This window comes from Gavia stellata, chromosome 9, assembly GCF_030936135.1.
Source record: "Gavia stellata isolate bGavSte3 chromosome 9, bGavSte3.hap2, whole genome shotgun sequence".
Classification (NCBI taxonomy): domain Eukaryota; kingdom Metazoa; phylum Chordata; class Aves; order Gaviiformes; family Gaviidae; genus Gavia; species Gavia stellata.
Window position 1 is genome coordinate 20,140,256 of NC_082602.1, and position 20,364 is coordinate 20,160,619.

At 43.7% G+C, this 20,364-nt stretch overlaps 1 protein-coding gene across 1 annotated transcript in view; it reads right to left on the reverse strand.

The window, feature by feature from the left end:
• ANTXRL (ANTXR like) overlaps window positions 1–20,364 on the reverse strand; it is a 58,234-nt gene that overhangs the window by 14,485 nt on the left and 23,385 nt on the right. The window contains exons 10-17 of the mRNA XM_009818751.2: window positions 19,118–19,216; window positions 16,728–16,797; window positions 15,522–15,600; window positions 11,333–11,428; window positions 10,594–10,632; window positions 7,389–7,487; window positions 5,570–5,737; window positions 4,308–4,388 (exon numbers count right to left, since the gene is read on the reverse strand). Coding sequence (XP_009817053.1) covers window positions 4,308–4,388; window positions 5,570–5,737; window positions 7,389–7,487; window positions 10,594–10,632; window positions 11,333–11,428; window positions 15,522–15,600; window positions 16,728–16,797; window positions 19,118–19,216 — 731 coding nt within the window. The remainder of the gene's footprint in view (window positions 1–4,307; window positions 4,389–5,569; window positions 5,738–7,388; window positions 7,488–10,593; window positions 10,633–11,332; window positions 11,429–15,521; window positions 15,601–16,727; window positions 16,798–19,117; window positions 19,217–20,364) is intronic.

Consider the following 20,364-nt stretch of genomic DNA (forward strand, 5'->3'; position numbering starts at 1 on the left):
CAGCCAGTCCTATTAATACAATCCTGCCTAATACTGATGGGTCATCCATTCTGAGATCCTTTTCTTGATAAGTCCATGGAAGACACAAGCCAGGGCAGGGGAGCTCTCAGGAGCCTCAGCCAGCTCTGCAGCAAGGCTGTAATCCAGGGCGTGCTACTACCAGCAGCTCAGTTTCTGCAGCGTGAGAGGAACAGGATAAGCAGGCTGGTCACCAGCGCATTGCTCCCAGAGGGCAAGACTGCAGGGCACCAGTCTGTGTCACCAAGGGGAGGTGCAGGAAAACAAGGACTGAGAGAGACAGCAAGGAGAGGGGTCTGGAGCACAAGCCTTATGAGGAGTGGTTGAGAGAGCTGGGGTTGTTTAGCCTAGAGAAGAGGAGGCTCAGGGGAGACCTTACCACTCCTGAAAGGAGGTTATAGGGAGGTGGGTGCTGGTCTCTTCTCCCAAGTAACAAGTGATAGGACAAGAGGAAATGGCCACAAGTTGCATCAGGGGAAGTTTAGACTGGATATTAGGAAAAATTTCTTCACTGAGAGAGTGGTGAGGCACTGGAACAGGCTGCCCAGGGTGGTTGAGTCACCATCCCTGGAGGTTTTTAAAAGACATGTGGATGAGGTGCTTAGGGGCATCGTTTAGTGGTGGACTTAGCAGGGTTAGGTTTACAGTTGGACTTGATGATCTTAAAGGTCTTTTCCCACCTGGACGATTCTATGATACCACAGAAGAAAGTGGAAGGGAACAACTAGGGCAGAAGTCCAAGGGGGGCATAGGTAAGGAAAAGAGCAGGTGGTTTGGTAAAAGCAACAGGATCATGATGAAGGAAGAAATGAGGATGGATGGACAGCAGCCCTGGCCACCCAGAGCAAAGGACAACAGAAAGACCCTTGCAGCAGTCAGCCCTGTATTCCTGCACACATGCTTCAGCCTGAATTTCCACTGCAAGGCTCTCACACACACTCTGGAATGGGCTTCACTATTGAAGACTCAAAAAAATACAAGCAGTGCCAATTTTAACTTCACTTCATGACGGGAGGGGGAGAGAAGTCATGATTGGAAAACCTGGGGTAGCAAAACTGCCTTTGCTGTATGGTTTGCAGAGCCAAAGAGAAGAGGGCTGTGTTGTGGGGGAAGATGCTGAACAGCTCTGAAAAAAATGTCTAACAGACTTCTGCTTCTCTGTGACAAAACCAGATACATTGGTGAATATACCAAAACCAACATATTTTGTTTTCCACCAAAACTATCACAGAAAGTTTTTCTACAAGTATTTTTCAGGTTTTTTGGGGAGAAAAGCTCCCAAACCACAGTACTCATTTTCAATTGATGAAAGAAATTACACTTTTCAAAAGAGTTTTTAAAGAATGTTTCAACATCAAAAAATTCTCCTTTGTGATCTTTCCTCTGTCCCAAGAGCCTTGTGAAAAATATTTTTCTCCTTGTACTGTGGATGTTCTCTTCTCTATAATTAGTATTTTCATTATGCAAAAAAAAAGTGTTTTGCTATAATTTCTCCCAATGGCTGCAAAAAGCAAACATTTGCCCAACTGAAGCAATAAAAAAAGAAAATGAAAACTCTTCTTTTCAATGGAGGTAAACTGTGAAACACAAATTTGCAAAACGTAACTTCAGTGAGTTATCTTGTTCCAGTGGGAAACAACCTATATCTCTGGTGATCCCTGAAAATGTAAAGATAATAACTTGACTGATTCTGGGAAATTCAGAGATAATTTTCTGAGTTATGAATCCAAATGCCACTCCCAAAACAGAGTTAAAGTGTGTTTCTTTTGCTTTCTGAGCTCTAAGTTTTCCTGAACAATCAAGACAACTATGAAATTACCTTAAAATCAAACAAAAAAAGGCAAACCAAAAAAACCAAAGAACTCTTCCCCCTGTCCCCCCAAATCTCTCAAAACCCCACAAAGCAAAGCAATCCCTCTCTCCAAGATCACCACACAGTCACTGGCCTCTGGATGGTGCAGTCTAGAAGAACACCATGCATTGAGACATGTCAGGCTGTACTTTCATGTCTACCCAACAGTAAACCAAAATCCACTGACTGCTGTCAGCACACCTTTGTGTCACAGCAGTGACCTTGTCCCTGCCTGGACTGGGTCGAGCGGAGCTGTGGACTTGCTCCTAGGGCTGCCAGGCTCCTCCAGCTCTGCACAGCCAGAGCTCCAGGCTCTCCACACTGCTGGTCACTCATAGCACTGACTATCTACCCATTCTTCAGCCACAAAGTAAGTGTGTGCATGTGTGTGTATACTCATATATACTTATGTGTACATACATGTATATTTATACACTTCCCCCCCCACCAAAAGCCTAACTCACAAGGAGCCAATTCTCCACTGAGGGATTGCTACTAGAAAAGTCAACCAAACAATAAATAATAACCTTGCTCTTTTCTGTGCTAGCTTTCTCCATGAAATACAGGCCTGTGATGTCTTTTTTTTTTTCTAAACAGCAGAAGGATGTCTAGTCATTTTTTTGTTTCACTTTCAATATTCTTCAGCTTTAGTTAATTTCACAGGCCAGGGAACAGAGATGATCCTATTCTTCCACTGAATCTGGCTCAATAGGATTCTTTCCACCCTATTTCCCAGATGTACATTTGGTTTTTCTAATGTTCTCCCTGATACAATAATCTTTCAGCTCACTCTGTTTTACATTGCCTCTTTTGAGCCCCTCGTTATCCCCGCAGCAGAGCTGGAAGGCAAGAAACTGAGGAGCCCTGTTTGGAGCCAGCCCCCTGCATGTTTCTTGACCATGCAGGCTAACAGAGGCTCTGTTGTGCTCTGCACTGATAGAAATGTACCAACTGAGGGAGTGAAAGGCAAAGGATAGATTCGTATTATACAATGTTAGTGCTATCAAAATACAGCTGGGCCTAAAGAGCCTATTCAGAAGCTCTAGATCATGCTTAAAAAGTAAATAAGGTGTCTCAAGCACAGCTGCCTTGAAAATGCAGCTTAGTGAAACAGTTAAGACCATTTTACAAAGTAGCATAGGAAGCTGAGTTTGTTCTCTTAGTTTCCTTATGCACCAAAAGAAAAATGGAAGAAACTAAACTTTAAATATTGAAGCTGCATGTTTGGTTAATAACTAGACAAATGCCATAACGGTATTTTGCCAAAAGCCAGAGGGGTGCAACTTATTTGCCCTAGATGATGCAAATTAGGGCTACTTTTAAAGTTGGTTATTAGATGTGAAAGTCACCCAGGCAAACAAGCCCAGCACAAGGGCCTCTGCAGCACTCCTATCCCAGAAAAGCACTTTATGGCCCCTACTACTGCTGTAAGTCCATAATCCCTTCCCCTGAGACCAAAGGTGATGAAATGTACAGACTCTGGCCAGAAAAGGGCCACAACGGGGAGAAAGATGCTGTGGTCTCTTCTCCGTCCTCCTGTTTCGAAGTGCCACTGCAGAAAGCCAAATCTGAAGGTGCAACAGCCCAAAGCAGCAGCGCTCAATTCTTACGGAGTTGTGCCCCCAGAATAACAAGGTAGAGACAACCCTACCAGTGCCAGGCTCTCACGGGGAAATTGTGAGAGCTCTGAACTAAGCTATCATGAGTGACCAAATGGCAGCACACAGACATCTCCGTGGCTCTGAAAGGCACAAACTCCCTGCTTCCTTCCAGGAGGAATCTACTCCTGACCTATGTTTTACCAACAGACTATCAAAGCAGGAGATACTCTCTGCCTACATGTAGGATATGACCAAGAAATGTGTCTTTGCACAGAATTCTACAGAAACTTTATTCTCCGTTAACTTTGCTATAATTTGTTTCTTCATCACCAGTTCATGATTCCTCTCATTAATTACTTAACTCTATCATTAAATCTGAGAAGCATTTTTATGAAGTTGGGTAGGAAGGATAATTACTGTTGTAGAACTACTACTGCATATTAAATTCAAAACAAGCAGTCCCCCAGAACCCACAAAGAACCATTCCTTTGACTTCAACATGTGTGCCCAGAAGAAAAGGCTAAGAACTTCTATGGCTGAAAAAGGTCTTATACTACTGGGGCCAGCCAGCTTCTTCCTCAGTCTGCTCAAATCGTCACAGTGGAGGCATTGCTGTTGATCTTTTGGGGAAATACTTTTAAATAGATGCCACAGCAAACATTTTAACTCATTTTGAAATCTCTGGTTCTTGTGACAAGTTTTTAGCCATACAGTAATGTGAAAAGAGACAAGCTCACAAAAAAAAAAGAGAAAAAAAGAGATGGGGTGGTTGGGAGGGAAGAGCATTGGTGCTGCTAACGGAGAAGTGACATGCCAGTGTGTTTGTGACACCTTACCTTATCCCCTGGCTGCGGTCTCATGAGAGAGACTTGATCATAGCCTCGTCGAACCAAAGCCCACAGTGCATCAAGTTTGCCCTGGAATAAAAAAAAAAAAAAAAAAATAATTACATGACCAAGAAATTTGGGGAAAACAGCATGAAATTGAACTACAGGTGAGTTGATCCAGCCTTTCTGTATTAAACTGTCTGCACAAACATTGCTCCTGTGCCCTTGCCCTCTGTATACTGCTTATCTGGACAGCCAGGAAAAAAAAAAAAAAAAAGACCTCAATGGGGTAACATGTACCCAATATGCAATAGGCCGAATTCAGCCTGCTCAAAACTCACTGAGGATGACTGTAGTTTAATGTGAACAACTCCCCTAAAAGGCACAATTAGACAGGCGTTACATTAACAAAAGGCAGAACAACAGACATGCTGTACTGATGGGAGGCAAGCTAGAACATGGATAAACAGCCACAAGACCTAGGCAGGCTTTAAAATTCACAGATACTTTCCAAACAATAAATTCAAGCACTGTTAAACTGATCTGCAAGCATGGTGGGGAGCGCGGAGCTCATCCCATAAAGCACTAGTTTGGGACATGGCCACAGGTCTCTGGGATGAGCATGGTATGCTGCTCCCTTGGCCTGTGCTAGCCCTCCAGCTTCCTCTGTAAGCGGGGTAACAGCTCTGCCCTGCCTCAAGGGTTGTGTGAGGATACATACATTAAAAGACAGGGAGACACCAGATACTATAATGACACAGGAGAAATGGGGATGAAAGTGTGGAGAGACTGAGCGACTTGCCCAAAATCAAACACTACATCTTGTGGCTGAACTAGAAGGGAACAGAGCTGAATCCCAACCCAAGGCCTTAGCCACAGTGAAATCAAAGCAAGGACAGCACACTTTTATCTGATCCTCTTTGTATACTGCTTTGAGACGGCACAAAGCAGCACCCTCCCTCCCTAAGAGTCAAGATATCTGCTGTTGCAATCCACGCTGTGCAAATGTACCTGAAAAGAAGGTGTGAGCTGAGGGAGGGAAGATCTCTGCGCATGCCTTCCAACACCCTCCACTCTTCCTCAAAAAACTACGGCAACACAGTGCCAGGTAAAATGCATGTTCCAAGAAATGGGCAAAGTTGAGGGTTACTGGCCATTTTTCTAAATCAGCTCTCCCAGCTCCGCCGAAAGAAAGGCTGTGCTAAGGAAGCGGGATGTAGTAACATGCATGACATAAGAGACTTGGTAAAACTGAGGGTCAGACACATTACCTTGATTGGAGTGTACCACTTCCGCTGGGAAGGTGGTTTTCTCACATGGGGCTTTTTCGGCTTGGGTTCCCATGGCTCGTACTCCTGTTCTGGCAACTTAATAACAGCATTTTTAGGCTTCTCCAACTTTGCTCCTTCCTCTGTTGACCCCTTGTCTCCCCATCGCACCTGAAGTCAGGAGAGCACACTGTAAGTAGAGACACTACAGCAGTCCCCACCAGCAGGTGGTTTTCACAGACGTTAATCTAGTTCCCATCAGATGACCCAATGCCACCAGACATGAAGCCAAATTTATGAAGGCACCAAACTCCCACTGTAATCAGAAATACACATTTAAGAGTCAAATAGTCTCACTCAAAAGCTGCTTGAACTACTAGCCTTTGCACTTTCCAGTAACCTAAGGTGTTGTGGGAATTCACAGCATCCAGGGCAGATTAACCCACTTCCAAATGAAATCTGAAGCACTCTGCCCAGCTCTGCTAGGACACAGGTGTCATGTGCTTCTCATTGTCTCCTGCAAAAAGCAGGCAGCAGCACCAGGTGACGGCAGGCGGTCTTTACAGCTAGTCCTAAGCAGCTCCTATTGTTCAGTTCAGAAGTGAAAAAAGGGTCAGTGGATGAGTACGTGAATGGTTTAAGAGCATCAGCCCTCAAACTCGTTCAGCTGCTACTAAAAACAGCTCTTCCAAAGATGACCTTGCACAGCCACAAGAGAGGTGAGTAACTTTATCTTCAGATACGATACACTACTTATTTCAAGCTGAAATTCTGATTTTGTTGTTTGGCTTACATCAAACAGAAATGTGACACTGCATTCAAGGGTAATATATGATCCATAGGGTTACTCAGCATCGAGGATAAAATTCTCCCAAGGAAAACGGTTAAGGATATTAAGATGCAACACTTCACCTGCAGACTTGCAGGGACTTGCTGAGAAGCCATTGCTTTCATTTGTGTGCCCTAGTTTGGTCCAGATCTTCAGCTAGCTTACATTAACTCGTCTCCCTCAGCTACTACTTAAATCTAGTGGGAGTTTCTGGTGTGACATCCCTAAAAGTCATCATTAGGCCCTCAGCTGATACAGGTGACTGACAATTCCCTGCCTTATATTATCCATGATTAGGAATATTGAATTGATTTCACTAACATGCTTATTTACAGGAGTTAGAAGCTGATCACAGCATTATCCACTGACTCCCTGGAATGTACATGCCATAGGACAGCACAAGGCAAATTCCTTTCACAGTAACACCTCATTTTACACATGGCTTGTGCATAAATCCCAGGGCAGGATTTGATTCATTGGCCAATTTCAACACAGATGTGTTTTTGTGCATTAGGAGTTAGTGTTTAACAGGAAAAAACCCCACAAACCCAAAAGAAAAAAAAAAGGAGGGAAAAAAAGAAAAATCACTGGTTTAAATTCTCCAAACCAATTGCTTCCAGCCAGTCAGGCACACTGTAGATGGCACCCTCAAATACTCAAAACCAGTATAACTCTGCCCCAGAGAAGAGAACTGGACCCAACTGCACTGAAGGGTTGATTCAGTAAATTAAAAATTCTTTTGGTGCTTATCCATTTCTTAACCTGCAAATTTTCTCTGGCTCATAATGCTAGATTCATTTAATTATTCATGCAAATGATGGCAGCTTGATGTCTGTTACTTGGACAGCAGGTGCAATCAGGTGGACAAGCCCTAATTAAATCCTAGTCTCTAGTCCATCAAGGTAGCTTTTTTAAAAATCACATAAAACCATATTGCTACAATTTATAATTAAATGTGCTGATTTTTACAACACTAAAGAACAAGCCAAATACCTCCATCCTCTTAATCCCACCAACACCTCGACCTCCATAATAAGATGCGTCCACGGTTGGCCACTTTTTCTTTGGCAATCCATCTTCATCATCTGATTCCTATGGGAAAGACAGGGAAATATTACTGCTGTTCTCACATAAGCAGCATAAACTATGGAAAACAACTGAACATCCTATGGTCCCATCCTTGGATATCTGGCTTTGTGGGTTATACTTATTTGCTGACAAAAAACAAGAAGTCTCTTGTCTCTGCAGCTGCAATTTCGACTAGGGAAGCCAAAGACGATTGCCTATTCCTCTCTCCAGGCAGCTTTTATTTAGTCAAATATGCATTGAGCTTCAAAATCACAACTGACTTGTAAGGGAAGGCAAAGTGAAGATGAATCGTACATTATACTGGCTTGCCACTATGCTATGCAGAAAATGCAGCAATCAGTTAGCCCAAAGAAATCATTTATTAATAGTGCTTTTAGAACTTAATGTCACCTAACAGGGGAAAAAAGCTACCACTGTGAGTTTTCTAACATGTGCATCAGACCCTTTTCTCATGGCAGCTGTAACCAGTTATTCAACGCTGCTTGATTCTTTGTAGAGTCTGGTTCAAGCTGTACAGTTTGGAACCAGGGCTCAGACTGGAGCATCTCCAAATTGTCAGGAAGCTCAGATCCAGAGTTTTTGCCCGGCAATTATAAGACTGCAGATTATTTTTCTGGAACATGGGAGAGTCTGAATCAGGGTTTTAATTCAGGTTTATTGTTCTGTTCTTGCTTAACTAAAAGCTGGCAAATGTTTCTGGTTCGACAACCCTGGGAATACATCTCCAGCTCTATCATCTTGAGCTGATAGAAGTCACTGGGATTTCTCAGACTCCCTATCATTACGCTGAGTCAAGGCAGCTGAAAGTCACACCATGACACTCTCCAAGTACACACGTAATTGAGGGAAGGGGCCAACAAGCTTCCTACAAGACCATCTTCATTCCTCACACTCTTTAATAAAGACAAATAACTACACCTCATGCTGATACGCAGATTTTTCATCGGTACAAGTGTGTTTCTGGAAACACTGCCTGGACTTAATTTTTACTAATAAAAAAAACATAAAATCAAGTGAAATCCAAATACTAGAGAAGGACAGAAATTATTGTCAGATCACTAGGTGACATTTTCTCAAAACTGCCCTACATGTTTCTATATGAATGTAAAAGGAATTTAGAGTCCAAAAGCCAAGAATAGCTTTTAAGAAAAAATGCCTTGATTTTTGTTTGTTCATATCTAACTCTTAGGTTATGCCTTGGAGAAAGGTATTCCCATCAGTTATTCAGTGACATCTGATCTCTCAGCTATGGCTCATGGGTCAGTTCCTCCAACAAATTCTTTAGTATGGCCAGGCATGACTACAGTTGACATTTCCATTAACTAGTAAGGGAGTTTGGGTTTGATTTTTTCAGTTTGTTTTTTGGTTGGGGTTTTTTGTTGTTGTTTTGTTTTTATCCCAAGTCAGGGAAATAAATATACAAGGAAGAAACTGTGGTTTGGTGTTGAGTTTTGTTGTTGTTTTGGTTTGTTTGGGTTTTGTTTTTTTTTTGAAGAGTATAACAAACACAAAAACAAATTTAAGCCCATTTTGTGCCACATCTAAACTAGTACCCAGTGAACTACATAAGCAGTTTTAATTAATTTATATTTTATTTCATTGTGAACTTGAGCACTATATAAAATATCCTGCCCCTTCCATTGGATGTAACACAGATTTCAAGTCTTCAGGTCTAACAACCCCTATTGCTGGCAAGCCTGACAGTAGCAGGACACAGTAATAGCTGACATTTTTCCAGCTGATAAAGGATTTATACGAAATATCCCCTACACTGAACACATAGGAAAGCAACATCAACAGCTACCACATACATTTTGAGAAGTAATGGAAATCTAATGCTTGTGGTTTAGAACAAGTTTTAGATAACTATATTCAGTTGTATAGCAGCAATACCAGACTACATCAGCTAAAGGGCAGGTCACCATACCTAGGGAGGATAGTGCTAAGTATAACGAAACAACAATCCATACCGGATAAAGACAAGGCCAAGTAAAGGGATGGATAACATCTGTGTTCTGTGTTATTCCTGGAGGTTTACGTCAGCTCAGAGTCTCTTTGATTGCATTTAAAATCTCTGCTGATCAGAATAATCGCAAAGCATCTGGGAACTCTGCTGCAGGGGTGCGATGCTCTCTGAAACCTCCTTCGAACACAGCATGGCTGCAATTGCATGCTTCATGACAACACTAGTCACCCCAAAACCAGCATGATTTTTGGTGCATATTCTAAAGTTAAATCGTCACAGTGCTGCTGCCCAGGACCAGCAACAGGATCACATACACAGTAACGGTGGCCTCTGGCAACCTCAAAACAGCAGCTGTGGTTGCCTCCTGATATTCACGCCAAGTTACAGCAAGTTAGTAGCAAACTGTAAGCTTCTCTTGTGGGTTAGGCAAGTATTTTTCCATCATTTAACTGTCTATGCCTAGGAAAGAAATAAAGGCAGGCATGAGTTTTCTCTGAAGATACTTCCATTTATTACTATTATTTTCATGAAATTAGTACAGTGAAACTAAGCTGAGGTCAGGATCAGTGTGTTACTGTCCCAAAAAGAGCTAAATACAACCCTGCCTCAAACAGCTCACAACCGAAACAGAGAAAGGCTAAATGTCCTTCCAAAGGTCACTCTGCAGCAGAGCCACAGCCAGGGCAGGCTCTTGTCTCCCTCTCCTGTAGCAAAGCCACAAGAATGTGGCCTTTGCTGTCCTCTCTTCCAGCTGCCAGACTTCGTTCCTTACTCCCAACCCAGGCTAAACTCCTGCTGAGAACAACAGCAGCTTTACTGGAGGAGGGATAACTTTCAGCACAGCTTGAGAAGCACAGATTTGCCTACACGCCTGTTTGATGCGCAGCAGAAGGAACAAAATACCATAGGAACTGTTGGTCTGTGGACTTCTGAGTTATGCAACTATTTTCTCTGTGGAAGGAAATAATCTTCCTGCATGTATATAAAGAGGCCAGAAGGCAGAAATAACTGTCCTGACCAAAGAGACTTCCTCTCACAGCCTTCAAGGTGTCATTAAGACACCTACAGGGCTGACGTTCCTAGGCAGCACAGTACCCTACAGTAGCTGCAGACAGTGCAACAACTCAAAAGTAGCATACTTACAGGCTCTGGAGGTGGTGGTGGTGGCGGCTCCTTGATCACCTGGAATATATGGAGAAATCTGAGATAATGGAAGGTTCATCCATCTCAGTGCTATGTCCTCTCTGCTTTCTCGCTCATATCACAGATGGGTTGCCCTGCTCCATTCCCTCACATTCAACCCTCTCATTAGCCCCATTGCTTTTCAGCAGGCATAAAATAAATGCAGATGAGGAGCTAAATCCATCACATTGAACTATCTGATTAATCAAGAAGTGTTCTATTAAGCAACTCATCATACAGCTCCATATTCTGGTAGTTCTGCCTTAAAAGTGTCAAAAAAAAGCTACTGCAAAATATTCACTCAGAATCTGCAGCTCCTCCGAATAAAAAAAGAAACTCTAACTCTTGTCTTTAAAAAGGACCGTAACAGCTTATACACATATTAGTAAACCAGTTCCATTATACTTTTCTGCAGCAGGTTTCAAATCTTTTTCTAAGGAGGTCTTGAAACCTACAAAAGCTTGGACCATGTCCATGAGCTCACTTAAACTTCTCATTCAGTGTCAAAATCACACAGGCCTTGCAACATTCAAAAACCCAGACCGGAGTGACTTCAACAAGGAATTTGATGAATCAGGGTCTTACAAACCTGGCAGCATTTTTCTTAAACAAAGTTAACCACCTACTCCAACTCTTTAACTCTGTGCTTTCACAGAGAAGAGATGAAAACCAAGACAAAAGAATAAAAACCTGTACTTACCACCGTGCAGCAAAGGGGCCAGAACCACCATAGAAGAGCCAGAGCCAGCAGCAGAAAGAGAATTAGGAGAGCAATGAAAAGGATGGTCCCAGTCAGCTGCAAACAAGACGATTACTTCTGAGTTATCTGTGCATATCACAAACAAGGCAGGAGCCCTGAAGTTACACAATTAGACTGGGCAAAATGAGCCAGGTTTCCCTCACTATGAGGTCTCAGGTAGATTGTGCAGTGAATCAACTATTATCATTAGGGTCACATAAGTATTTTGTGCAACAAATGACAAATCTGTATTTGAAGTCATGATTCAGGGAAGCACCTCCTGTATGCGGTGTGTATATATATAATTTATGTACAAATTTATGGTATGTTTATATATAGTCCACTAGATTCAAGGGTGTTAAACTCGTATACAAACCATTCCCAAATCTGTGCTGACAGGTCCCTTAATACTGTCAGAGGGGCATTGCAAACTACATGACCACAGACTCTTAGGTGTGCAGAGTAACCTTTCATTACTAGAGATGCAGAATATGCAAATGCTGATATTCAAAGAATGGGAATATTGGAGCTAAGAGCTTATGGGTAACTGTTTGCATGTCAACAACACAGAACAGAGCACAACTTACTCACTCAGCCTCATCAGCTCCCAAGCCTGCCTGCGTTGCCTCTTAACTCAAACTGCACACACAACCCCAGCCTGAGTGATTATGTAAACTAGTCCTTAATGCTGCTGGTTCTTCATATGCTTCCTAGGGCTGGTTTGACTATTTTTAATGAGATGCTGTAATCATGATCTTAAGCATTTCTGATTCTTATATTGCATCTATTTCTCTGCAGAGAATGGTGGGACTCTGGAGCTGGATAGCTAAGGGTCTACATTCAAAAATCAAAGTTAAATTTTCAAAATTACTAGAATCCAAAAAATTTCAAGTGTTAACACTTGAAATTAGCTTTTCAAAGCAGCCAGGCAACCAAAGAGAATCACAGCTCTGATTTTCCTGGGTAAATCTTAGTGGATTCTTTGCACTCAGAGCATTTCATGTCAGTGTGTTCAGAAGAGGTATTAACTCTCTGTATTGCTCTGATGACTACAGGAAAGCAGGTCTTCATACCTTGTTTGGCCCCTGCAGAACATACAGAGCACGTGGCTTTTTGGAAATTAAACATTTGTTGCAGACGGGCAGTAGCATGCTGGGACATGCCATTTCCTTAGACTGCACTGGGCTCTGGGATGAGGTTAAGATTAGCTCTGGTGCTCCAGCCATTTCTTTTACACTGGGAAAAGAAACCTCTTTAGTGGTAGATTTTCTGAGTTTGAGAAGAGGTCCAATTCACCAGAACAGGGGTACCAGAGAACAGGCAAAACCTGGCAGCAAACTAGCGAAGAGCCTGGGACTAGGAAGATGTGAAAAGAGCTTGAAGAAAAGTCTGAATAAGGCTGAGGGAATAGGAGCTGGCTAGAGAGGAAGCTGTTAAAAGATTTTCAAAGAAGGATAGGTGGGAGGATAAATGAAAAGAAAGCAAATGCCAAAGACGATTTATGGAGGAGAGGAGAAAGTCTGTGAGATTCATCTTATTAAACCTGAAACTACTTGCTGAATTCCCATGACACCAGAAACTGATGCTTAGCCCCTTCTTACAACAGTTCCCTTCACATGTTCAAGGCAGGACTAACAACCACAGCTCCTATTCCATGCTTTTAGGCGGGTATCCCAGTATTCCATATCTCTGTGGCACAGCATCACCATCCCTCCCCTGCTGTGTGTCTTCTTGTTATAGATGCAACAAACTGACTTGTTTTGGGACACACTATTTAGCTCACCTCATTCATTTGGTCAGGGAGCAGCTGAAAGCCGAGGTGGAGCGCTGCAACATGTGCCAGAGCCCCTAACTCAAAGCAGTCCTGTTAGAAGACACACCACCCAACTGCAGTTCAGTGCTGCAACCCCCCTCTCTGGCCCTCCTATGGCCCCATGTAGCACTAATCCATCTGGAAAGCAGACACTTGGGCGGCATGAATTCCCAGCGAAGTCCGTTTGCTGAGAAAAGGATGAGTAAAAGTCAAGCATAACTTTTAAGAGGTACTGCTGCACTCAGAAAGAAATCCACGCATAGCAGCAATACAGTGCATGAGCCACAGATGCACATACCACTGCTGCTGTTACTCCAAACACACATTACCTCCTTGTTTTGTAGCCTTTGTTCCCAGGTGTTGCTCTTCCCATGCTAAGTGCTCATATAAATCGCAGAGACATTTGACAGCAGCAGCTCAGGAACTGCTGGCAGCAAGAAGCTAAAGAGTTCTCTTTTAATGATTAAATATACAAAGCATTGTAGTGAAGCTGGACTTCAAAAAGGAAATAGCAGGCATCATGCAGCTGAACAGAAATAAGCACAGGGATCACCCAGAGGCTTTAGGAGTAAAGTGAAGATACTTACTGTACAGAAAGGATAGAACAGCCAGCTGGGGGGGGGAGAGCTGAGCAGGCCAGCTAACTGCCACCCACAGAAAAAGAAACAGGAGAGGAAAGGAAATGGAGGGAGTCTCTAAAACGAGAAGAGTGAAATGCATGAAATTAAGACAAAGTTGGAAACTGAACTGCCAACCTCCCTGCTTAGGGGATGTAACTGGAGTGAGACAGTCTTTCTTTGTATCAGCTGAGAATCAGGCTCCCTGCCTCCTTCACATTCAATCTGCAAAAGGCTGGTTAAAAATTTTCAGATTGACAGGCCTGGAGATTGGATTCCTCTCTTTATCCTAAGGCTACTGAGAGTAAAGCTTCCTCCGTCCATGTTCAGTCCAGTAGGAAGCTTAGCTAGGGATAAGACTTCAGTCTTCATCAGAAATAAACTACATATGGGTAACTAAATGCACCAGTTAACACTTGTGTTTCACTGCAGATTCAAAAGGTTTTATTATACCCAAGGTAGAAGAGAGGAATAAATTGTGAAAATGTCAGTCTTCAGTGCAGAAAATTTGGAGGAAAGTTTTGGAAAAATAAAAATAATCAGGTGAAGCAGAAAACACATCTCTGCTAAATTCTGAGCCCCTGCACCCTGGACTGTTCCAGCAATCTGGTGCAAGTTCCAGTTACTGCCTCTATCTTCATTCCTGCCCTTCCGTTCTGCAGCTGTCAAAAAGGCCAACAATGATTACAAACCAATATGACAGCGTTTGGCATAGGCTATAAAAGTCCTTTTGACACGAACAACAATAAAGCTCAACTTTGATATGAAGTGTTTGCTATCAGGTACTTCAGCAAACTTTGTTTAGTCCACAAGCACAAGGCCAAATCTTTAGCTACTGTACTTGCTTGCACCAGCTCTGGGCATTGCCTATTTTTACTCCACAGCAAGGAAGAAGACTGCTTATCTAGTAGTCAGATTCTTCATTTTGACAGTTTGATTCTAAAATCAGATTTTGATAAAGGATCACTTCTAGCTGTTGGTCCCTGACACTCCACCTGGGGATAGGTGGTCTTCTTGACCAGGAGATGCTCACATCATAGCCATCGCTGTCCCGCAGCAGCACATTCTCCCTTGGTTGGGCTGAGCAGCAACCTTTTATCAAGAAGCTTATCCCAGGATCTGAGGCTGCTATCTCTTTCTGGTCATCCCCCGTGACACCAACAGAAAAGCAACCAGCTCCTGTCACTAAAACTGTAAAAATGCCTTAGTGAATCCTGAACTAGTAAAGGCAAATTATGGTGGTCTAAGAACAAATGCTGTAAGCTCCAACCTAAAAATAGCCATGCAAATTTAGAGGACCTTCCATGCTGCAGCCCTTCCAGATCCAAGTCCTGGCAGTTGCATCTTTCACCCCAGATCCTATAAGGGATCCCAGAGCTCAACAGGGTGTTGATTCTTGATGATCCTTCCCTCATTTTCCCGGATTCCCTTGTAGTCAAATCCTAGCTTTGAGGATCTCTTTCCTGGGATAGGAATGGGCAGGGTGCCTTTTGTTGTAATTTTTTATTCAGTAAATCTATCATGATCTATGCATCATCAATAACGATTTAATCTTAATTAGCCCTGATTATTTTTCAAAGAACTGCTGGGGTCCAGTCAATAACCATGATGCAGAAGCTGTAGAGAGCTCATGCTCACTCAAGGAGGCTTTGCCTGAAGAGCCACCGTCTCTTTCTAAGATCTCATGGTTTCTCTGTCAAGCCCCATTGCAATTACTTACACACTGTGTGCTGGTGATGCTGACAGAGCTGGAGATGAACGTTAGCCCGTTGTTCATGCTGACTTGTAGGAAAACCACCCTAAAGCACAAAACAGATACACTTATTTTTAGTGTCATCTTTATACCCATTGTTCCCTTTATTCCGGCTGTGTTTTAGCCATTGGCTTATGAACACGCATGGATAAAATGTCCTGCTGAGTCAAGGCATTTCCATGGCTTCAGGTGCTTACCTGCATTTGTCTCTCTGCTTGCCCAGGAGCTACCCTTATGTTGGCTTAATTGAGTTGGGGCATATGCTCTTTATTAAACAACCTCCATCCCACCTGGGGCAAAGGGCACTAGGACAGTGAGTCATAAAAAAAGTCTCAGACGTTTGCAGTACTACCCTAGATAGCACAAGAAACTTCAGGCTTTTTTTTTTTTTAAATCCTTTCTGCAGCTTAAAGAGCCAGAATGTGTTTTCTTTTATCTCCAAGTAAATCCAGAATACCTGCACTGAGGTCAAGGGGTAAGAACACTGAAGTGATAGAGAAATTAAAGAAGAATCTGGCCCTAGCCATTCTCCAATATCAGAGAAAGGGTCTGAGGAAAAAAAAAAAAAAACCAAACAAAATAACCCACAAAAACCCCACCAAACAACTTTCCCTCACCCACAAATAGGAAAGGAGAAGGAGCCATTTCCCTTCACCTCCAGTACAGTATTTAAGCACCCACAGGATCACGCAGGGGGAAGGTAGGACCTTGTGCCATGTCTCCCAGGAGTCTGCAGGATTACAACAGCTCAAAAATACCAACACTAGCCAGAGCAGGGCAAAACACAGGAAGCAACATCTACAACAGCAGCAAAGGAATTCAAATCAAGCATCTCTTTTCAATCAAAATGAAAAGTTTGCCTGGAATTCAATTACCTTTTGGTCTGAAAAATCAGGATATAGGAACAGAGGAGAAATCACCATTCTATGATATGGGACCATGGTCCAACAAGGCCTTTGGTTAAGCTGTGCTAAAGACCCAACATTGAATAGAGCTATGCTGGCTCATACTAGGAGAGGATTTGGCACAAAGGGGAAGGAGGTAACCCGACCACACACACACAAAAAAAATTATTAGCTTGGCACTTTGGGCAAAATTCTGAGCCCTTGGGTCAGTGACATCCTCATCCAGAAATCCCCTCTCTCTTGACATGTGCTGGAAAGCAATACTTACTGTCCAGCATCTTCTATCACTGGGGCAGGACAAAGTAAGTAAGTATCGTGAACAACGGTTGGCTTTTCATCTGCAAAGAAATTAATATAACTGTCAGGGATGAAAAAAAGAAATTGTCCCAAGCAGGCCACCCCCTGGAGAAGCACTGACACCAGAAAGCCACAGATGAATTCAGTATATAGGCAAGTACCAATATTCTCCAGTGGTACTGATTACAAAGCCAAGAACCAGGATGACCATTCTCGTTGATGCCAATATAATGTTATCAGGCTAGAGATACCACAGCTAAGAAATGGAAGTACATCGCTGTCCCTGACAGGAGTGATCAGCCATTTGGAAGCTAGCTTTGAGCAATATTCATCTTGTCTATATGGCAAGTGCATGCAAACTCTACTCATACTGAATAGTCTCACCTCACAAGTTACTCAAGGGGTCAAAAGTATAGGGTTCAATTTTTGCCTACCCACTTCCAAACACATACACTGGAGAAGCCAAGGCTGCACTATTTAAGCCCAGGGAAAAGGAACAGCAGAGATGGGGTGGAGCTGAAGTGGACAGACACCAGAAGAAAAAACAACCACCCATGGTTGATCATACATGGGAGACAGGCAGAGAGGGGCCACAACTGATGTTACTGTGAGGACCCATCCTGCACTAGCTGCTGCTTTTCCTGTCCCCAACCTCCCCTCTGTGGCAGCATCATCCGGAAACAGCCCATGTTTATAGAGGTTTGATTCAGGCAGAGTCAAAAGCAAGGCCATGGGTGTTTTCCTCCCTCCCTGCGCTCTGCAGCTCCAAGAATCGGCAGTGCTAATCCTGTTGCTTTCAAAAGGCACATCCAGAAAGCCAAGTCCCATGAACACAGGGAGGAAGCCCAGCAGTAATCCTGCAATGCCACTCTGCTAGAAGTGTGTAAGCTGAGGCACAAGAGCAGACAAGTCACTGCTGTGACCACACCTTAGCTCCAAAAGGGCCAAAGCAGCTAAGGTGCTAGTCCAGAGAAAGACTGGTTCACAAGAGTCCAACACAAGTGAATTAGGGGCTGGTAAAAGCTGCCAGCTTACTTAAGTCTTAGACGCTTGATTACTCTTTCTACCCAGGAGAAAAAAATTAACTCGAGCAACAACAGGTATGAGAGTTGTTCTTTCATGCTTCACCCACCCCAAGCACAACCGAAGACAAAGCTCATTTCCCAGTTTTGGCAGGAATGAGACCATGGAAACTATAGTGATATATTTTAGGGCCAGTCCAAGGGGAAAAAAGCCAGCCAGCATAGATCAGTGTCGCATCACAACATCTGTTGCAGACCTAACCCAAGGAGAGCACAGCATGGAGGAGATGTGAAATTAGGGTAGTTTTCTTCCTGTGTACTTCCAGGCCTGGGTTAGACCTCACTGCGTGAAGTTCAGTCAAGGTGCCAGTGCATTAGGGACAAGGAAGGAAAAAACCCAAAAGTCTGTCTACCTAGTAAACCACAAGAAACAAATCCCTGGTAAAGGGCATCTGTAAGTGGAATGAGAGTAAGACCACCAGAGTTTATTTAATGCAGCCTCCACGTAGGCAACTGGGATGGGAAATGAAGGAGCAATTCATGTGCTCTCTCTTGTAAGTGAATTCACTGCTAGGGAAGGCACCAGTCTGACCGCAACAGGATATGAAAGCCTCTACTGTGCTCAGCCAACAAGGGTAGCACATACAGAAACGGAGCGAAGCTCCCCTCCCCATGCTGCACTTCACCCTGCCAGACATACACTGATTCTCGGGAATAAGAGAAGACTGCTGAGAAACTGGACAGTCAATCTTTTTCGGCCGTTCAGACCTTTGCCTGGCTGCTGAGACAGCAAACAAAAGACCCTGTTTAGCACAGCGATGACAGGGAGTTTCCATGTTACATGCTCGCTGCGATGAGACCAGCAACTGGCATCAGAGAGGAAGGGAGCAGGCCTGGGAGGGCCCTGCTTTATGGCCAGTGTCTCCCGAATTGGTGAATAAAGAGTCTGAAGACACCACCAGAGGATCAAGACAGCATTATTTCTTTTTACTGGTGATGAACAAGGGAATATGGAGCGATTTTATTTCTCCCTCTTAAAACCTGATACCCAGCCCTCACTGGCTGTATGCATCACCCACGTGCACCATTACAATGATGCTGAAACTCATTGTGCAGCAGCACACCCCGTGTAAGCCCTCATGACACAATGCCCACAGGTCACAGGATTGAATGAAGATGCATTTCAAGCTGCTGTTAGGTGTCAATCCCTACTCAGCTCCCCCCACATCCACTGCAAGGACTCCCCCAAAATGGAAGAGAGGTGGGCTGTGTCACCTCTGTCACTCATGAGGTGACACAGCCACAGGGGGCACTGGAACCCACCAGCCTGCAAACTTACTGATAGTAAGGCTGTCGTTGAGCTTGAAGCTGCAGAGTACCTGGTCGATATTTCTTGCATGATAAAAGCCGTTGCCTCTAACCACAACTTGAAATGATTCTGTAAGTAAGAACACAGAAAAGTAATGAAAAAAGGTGCAAATAGAGCATTTCCTTCCAGAGTGATCTGAATTACAACATGACAATGGCTGTTCTCTGTCCTATGCCTGAAACAAAACATTCACACTGACACTCTCAATGCTCAGCAGCAATGGTCAAGAGTGCTGTAGTAGCACTGGTGCTTCACAGAGCAACATTTGTCTCAAGGTTGCTCCCGCAAGCATACCACTGACTCTCAATGCTTTAAAGATGCCACAGTAATACTGTGAGCCTGACATGGCTGATGTCATCTCATGGTTCCTCCATGGCTTTTGGGCCAGATGCCTTTGCTAACCATAAGCATCAGTCCTTCCTCCTATCTCCACAGCAGATTGCACTTGGCTTTCAGCAGCAGCTCTGTTCAGACAGATGCAGACAAACAGGACTCCCCTCATAACCCCCTGTGAATCAGACAGGAAGCTTTACATCTGGTACAAGTCCTGGAAAAATACAATCTTTCAGCCCATACAAGAACTGAGCTTGCGCACAGCCCCGTTAGCATCTGCTGCATGTGGGAATAACTAAAGACCGAGGTGCTGCAATTTTCTTTGTGCTCTTTCCCCACACCCCTGCCCCAGCAGCAAAAAACACCAGTGGCACAAGAAGAGACCTGCCACATCAGACACACTGTCTGCCAGCTAGAGAAAGCACTCCTAAACCTGCCCTTGAGCTGCTTTCAACTTCTGTTGCTTCAGTCCTGTTGGGGGGGGCACCTGTGATTTTTGTCATTACTGTGATAAGCAACTGTGATTTGTTCATTCAAGCAGGAAAAGCATTGTCAGTTTTTTCAGCCAACCTTTCAATGGTCTTTCTACTGATAGAGCAGTTTCACATCTGAGTAAAGCCAGCCTAGGAAGGCTCCTGTCAGAAGTGAGATCCCAGCTACACATGCCCTCCACTGTTGGCACCACTGATCATGTTGCAGTGCACTGAGCTTGCTCACACACCTGAAAAATAACCCTCTATTTGTTGCCAGAGAGATCAGTAAGGTGATCTGCCTGGCTGAGCATCTGCTGGGAACAGAAATGTGCAGGAGAAGGGAAGGGACAGAGGCAAGTGGTGGTAGCATCAGGTGAGTTTGTCTATCGTGAAACCTCCTCGACTCAGTGT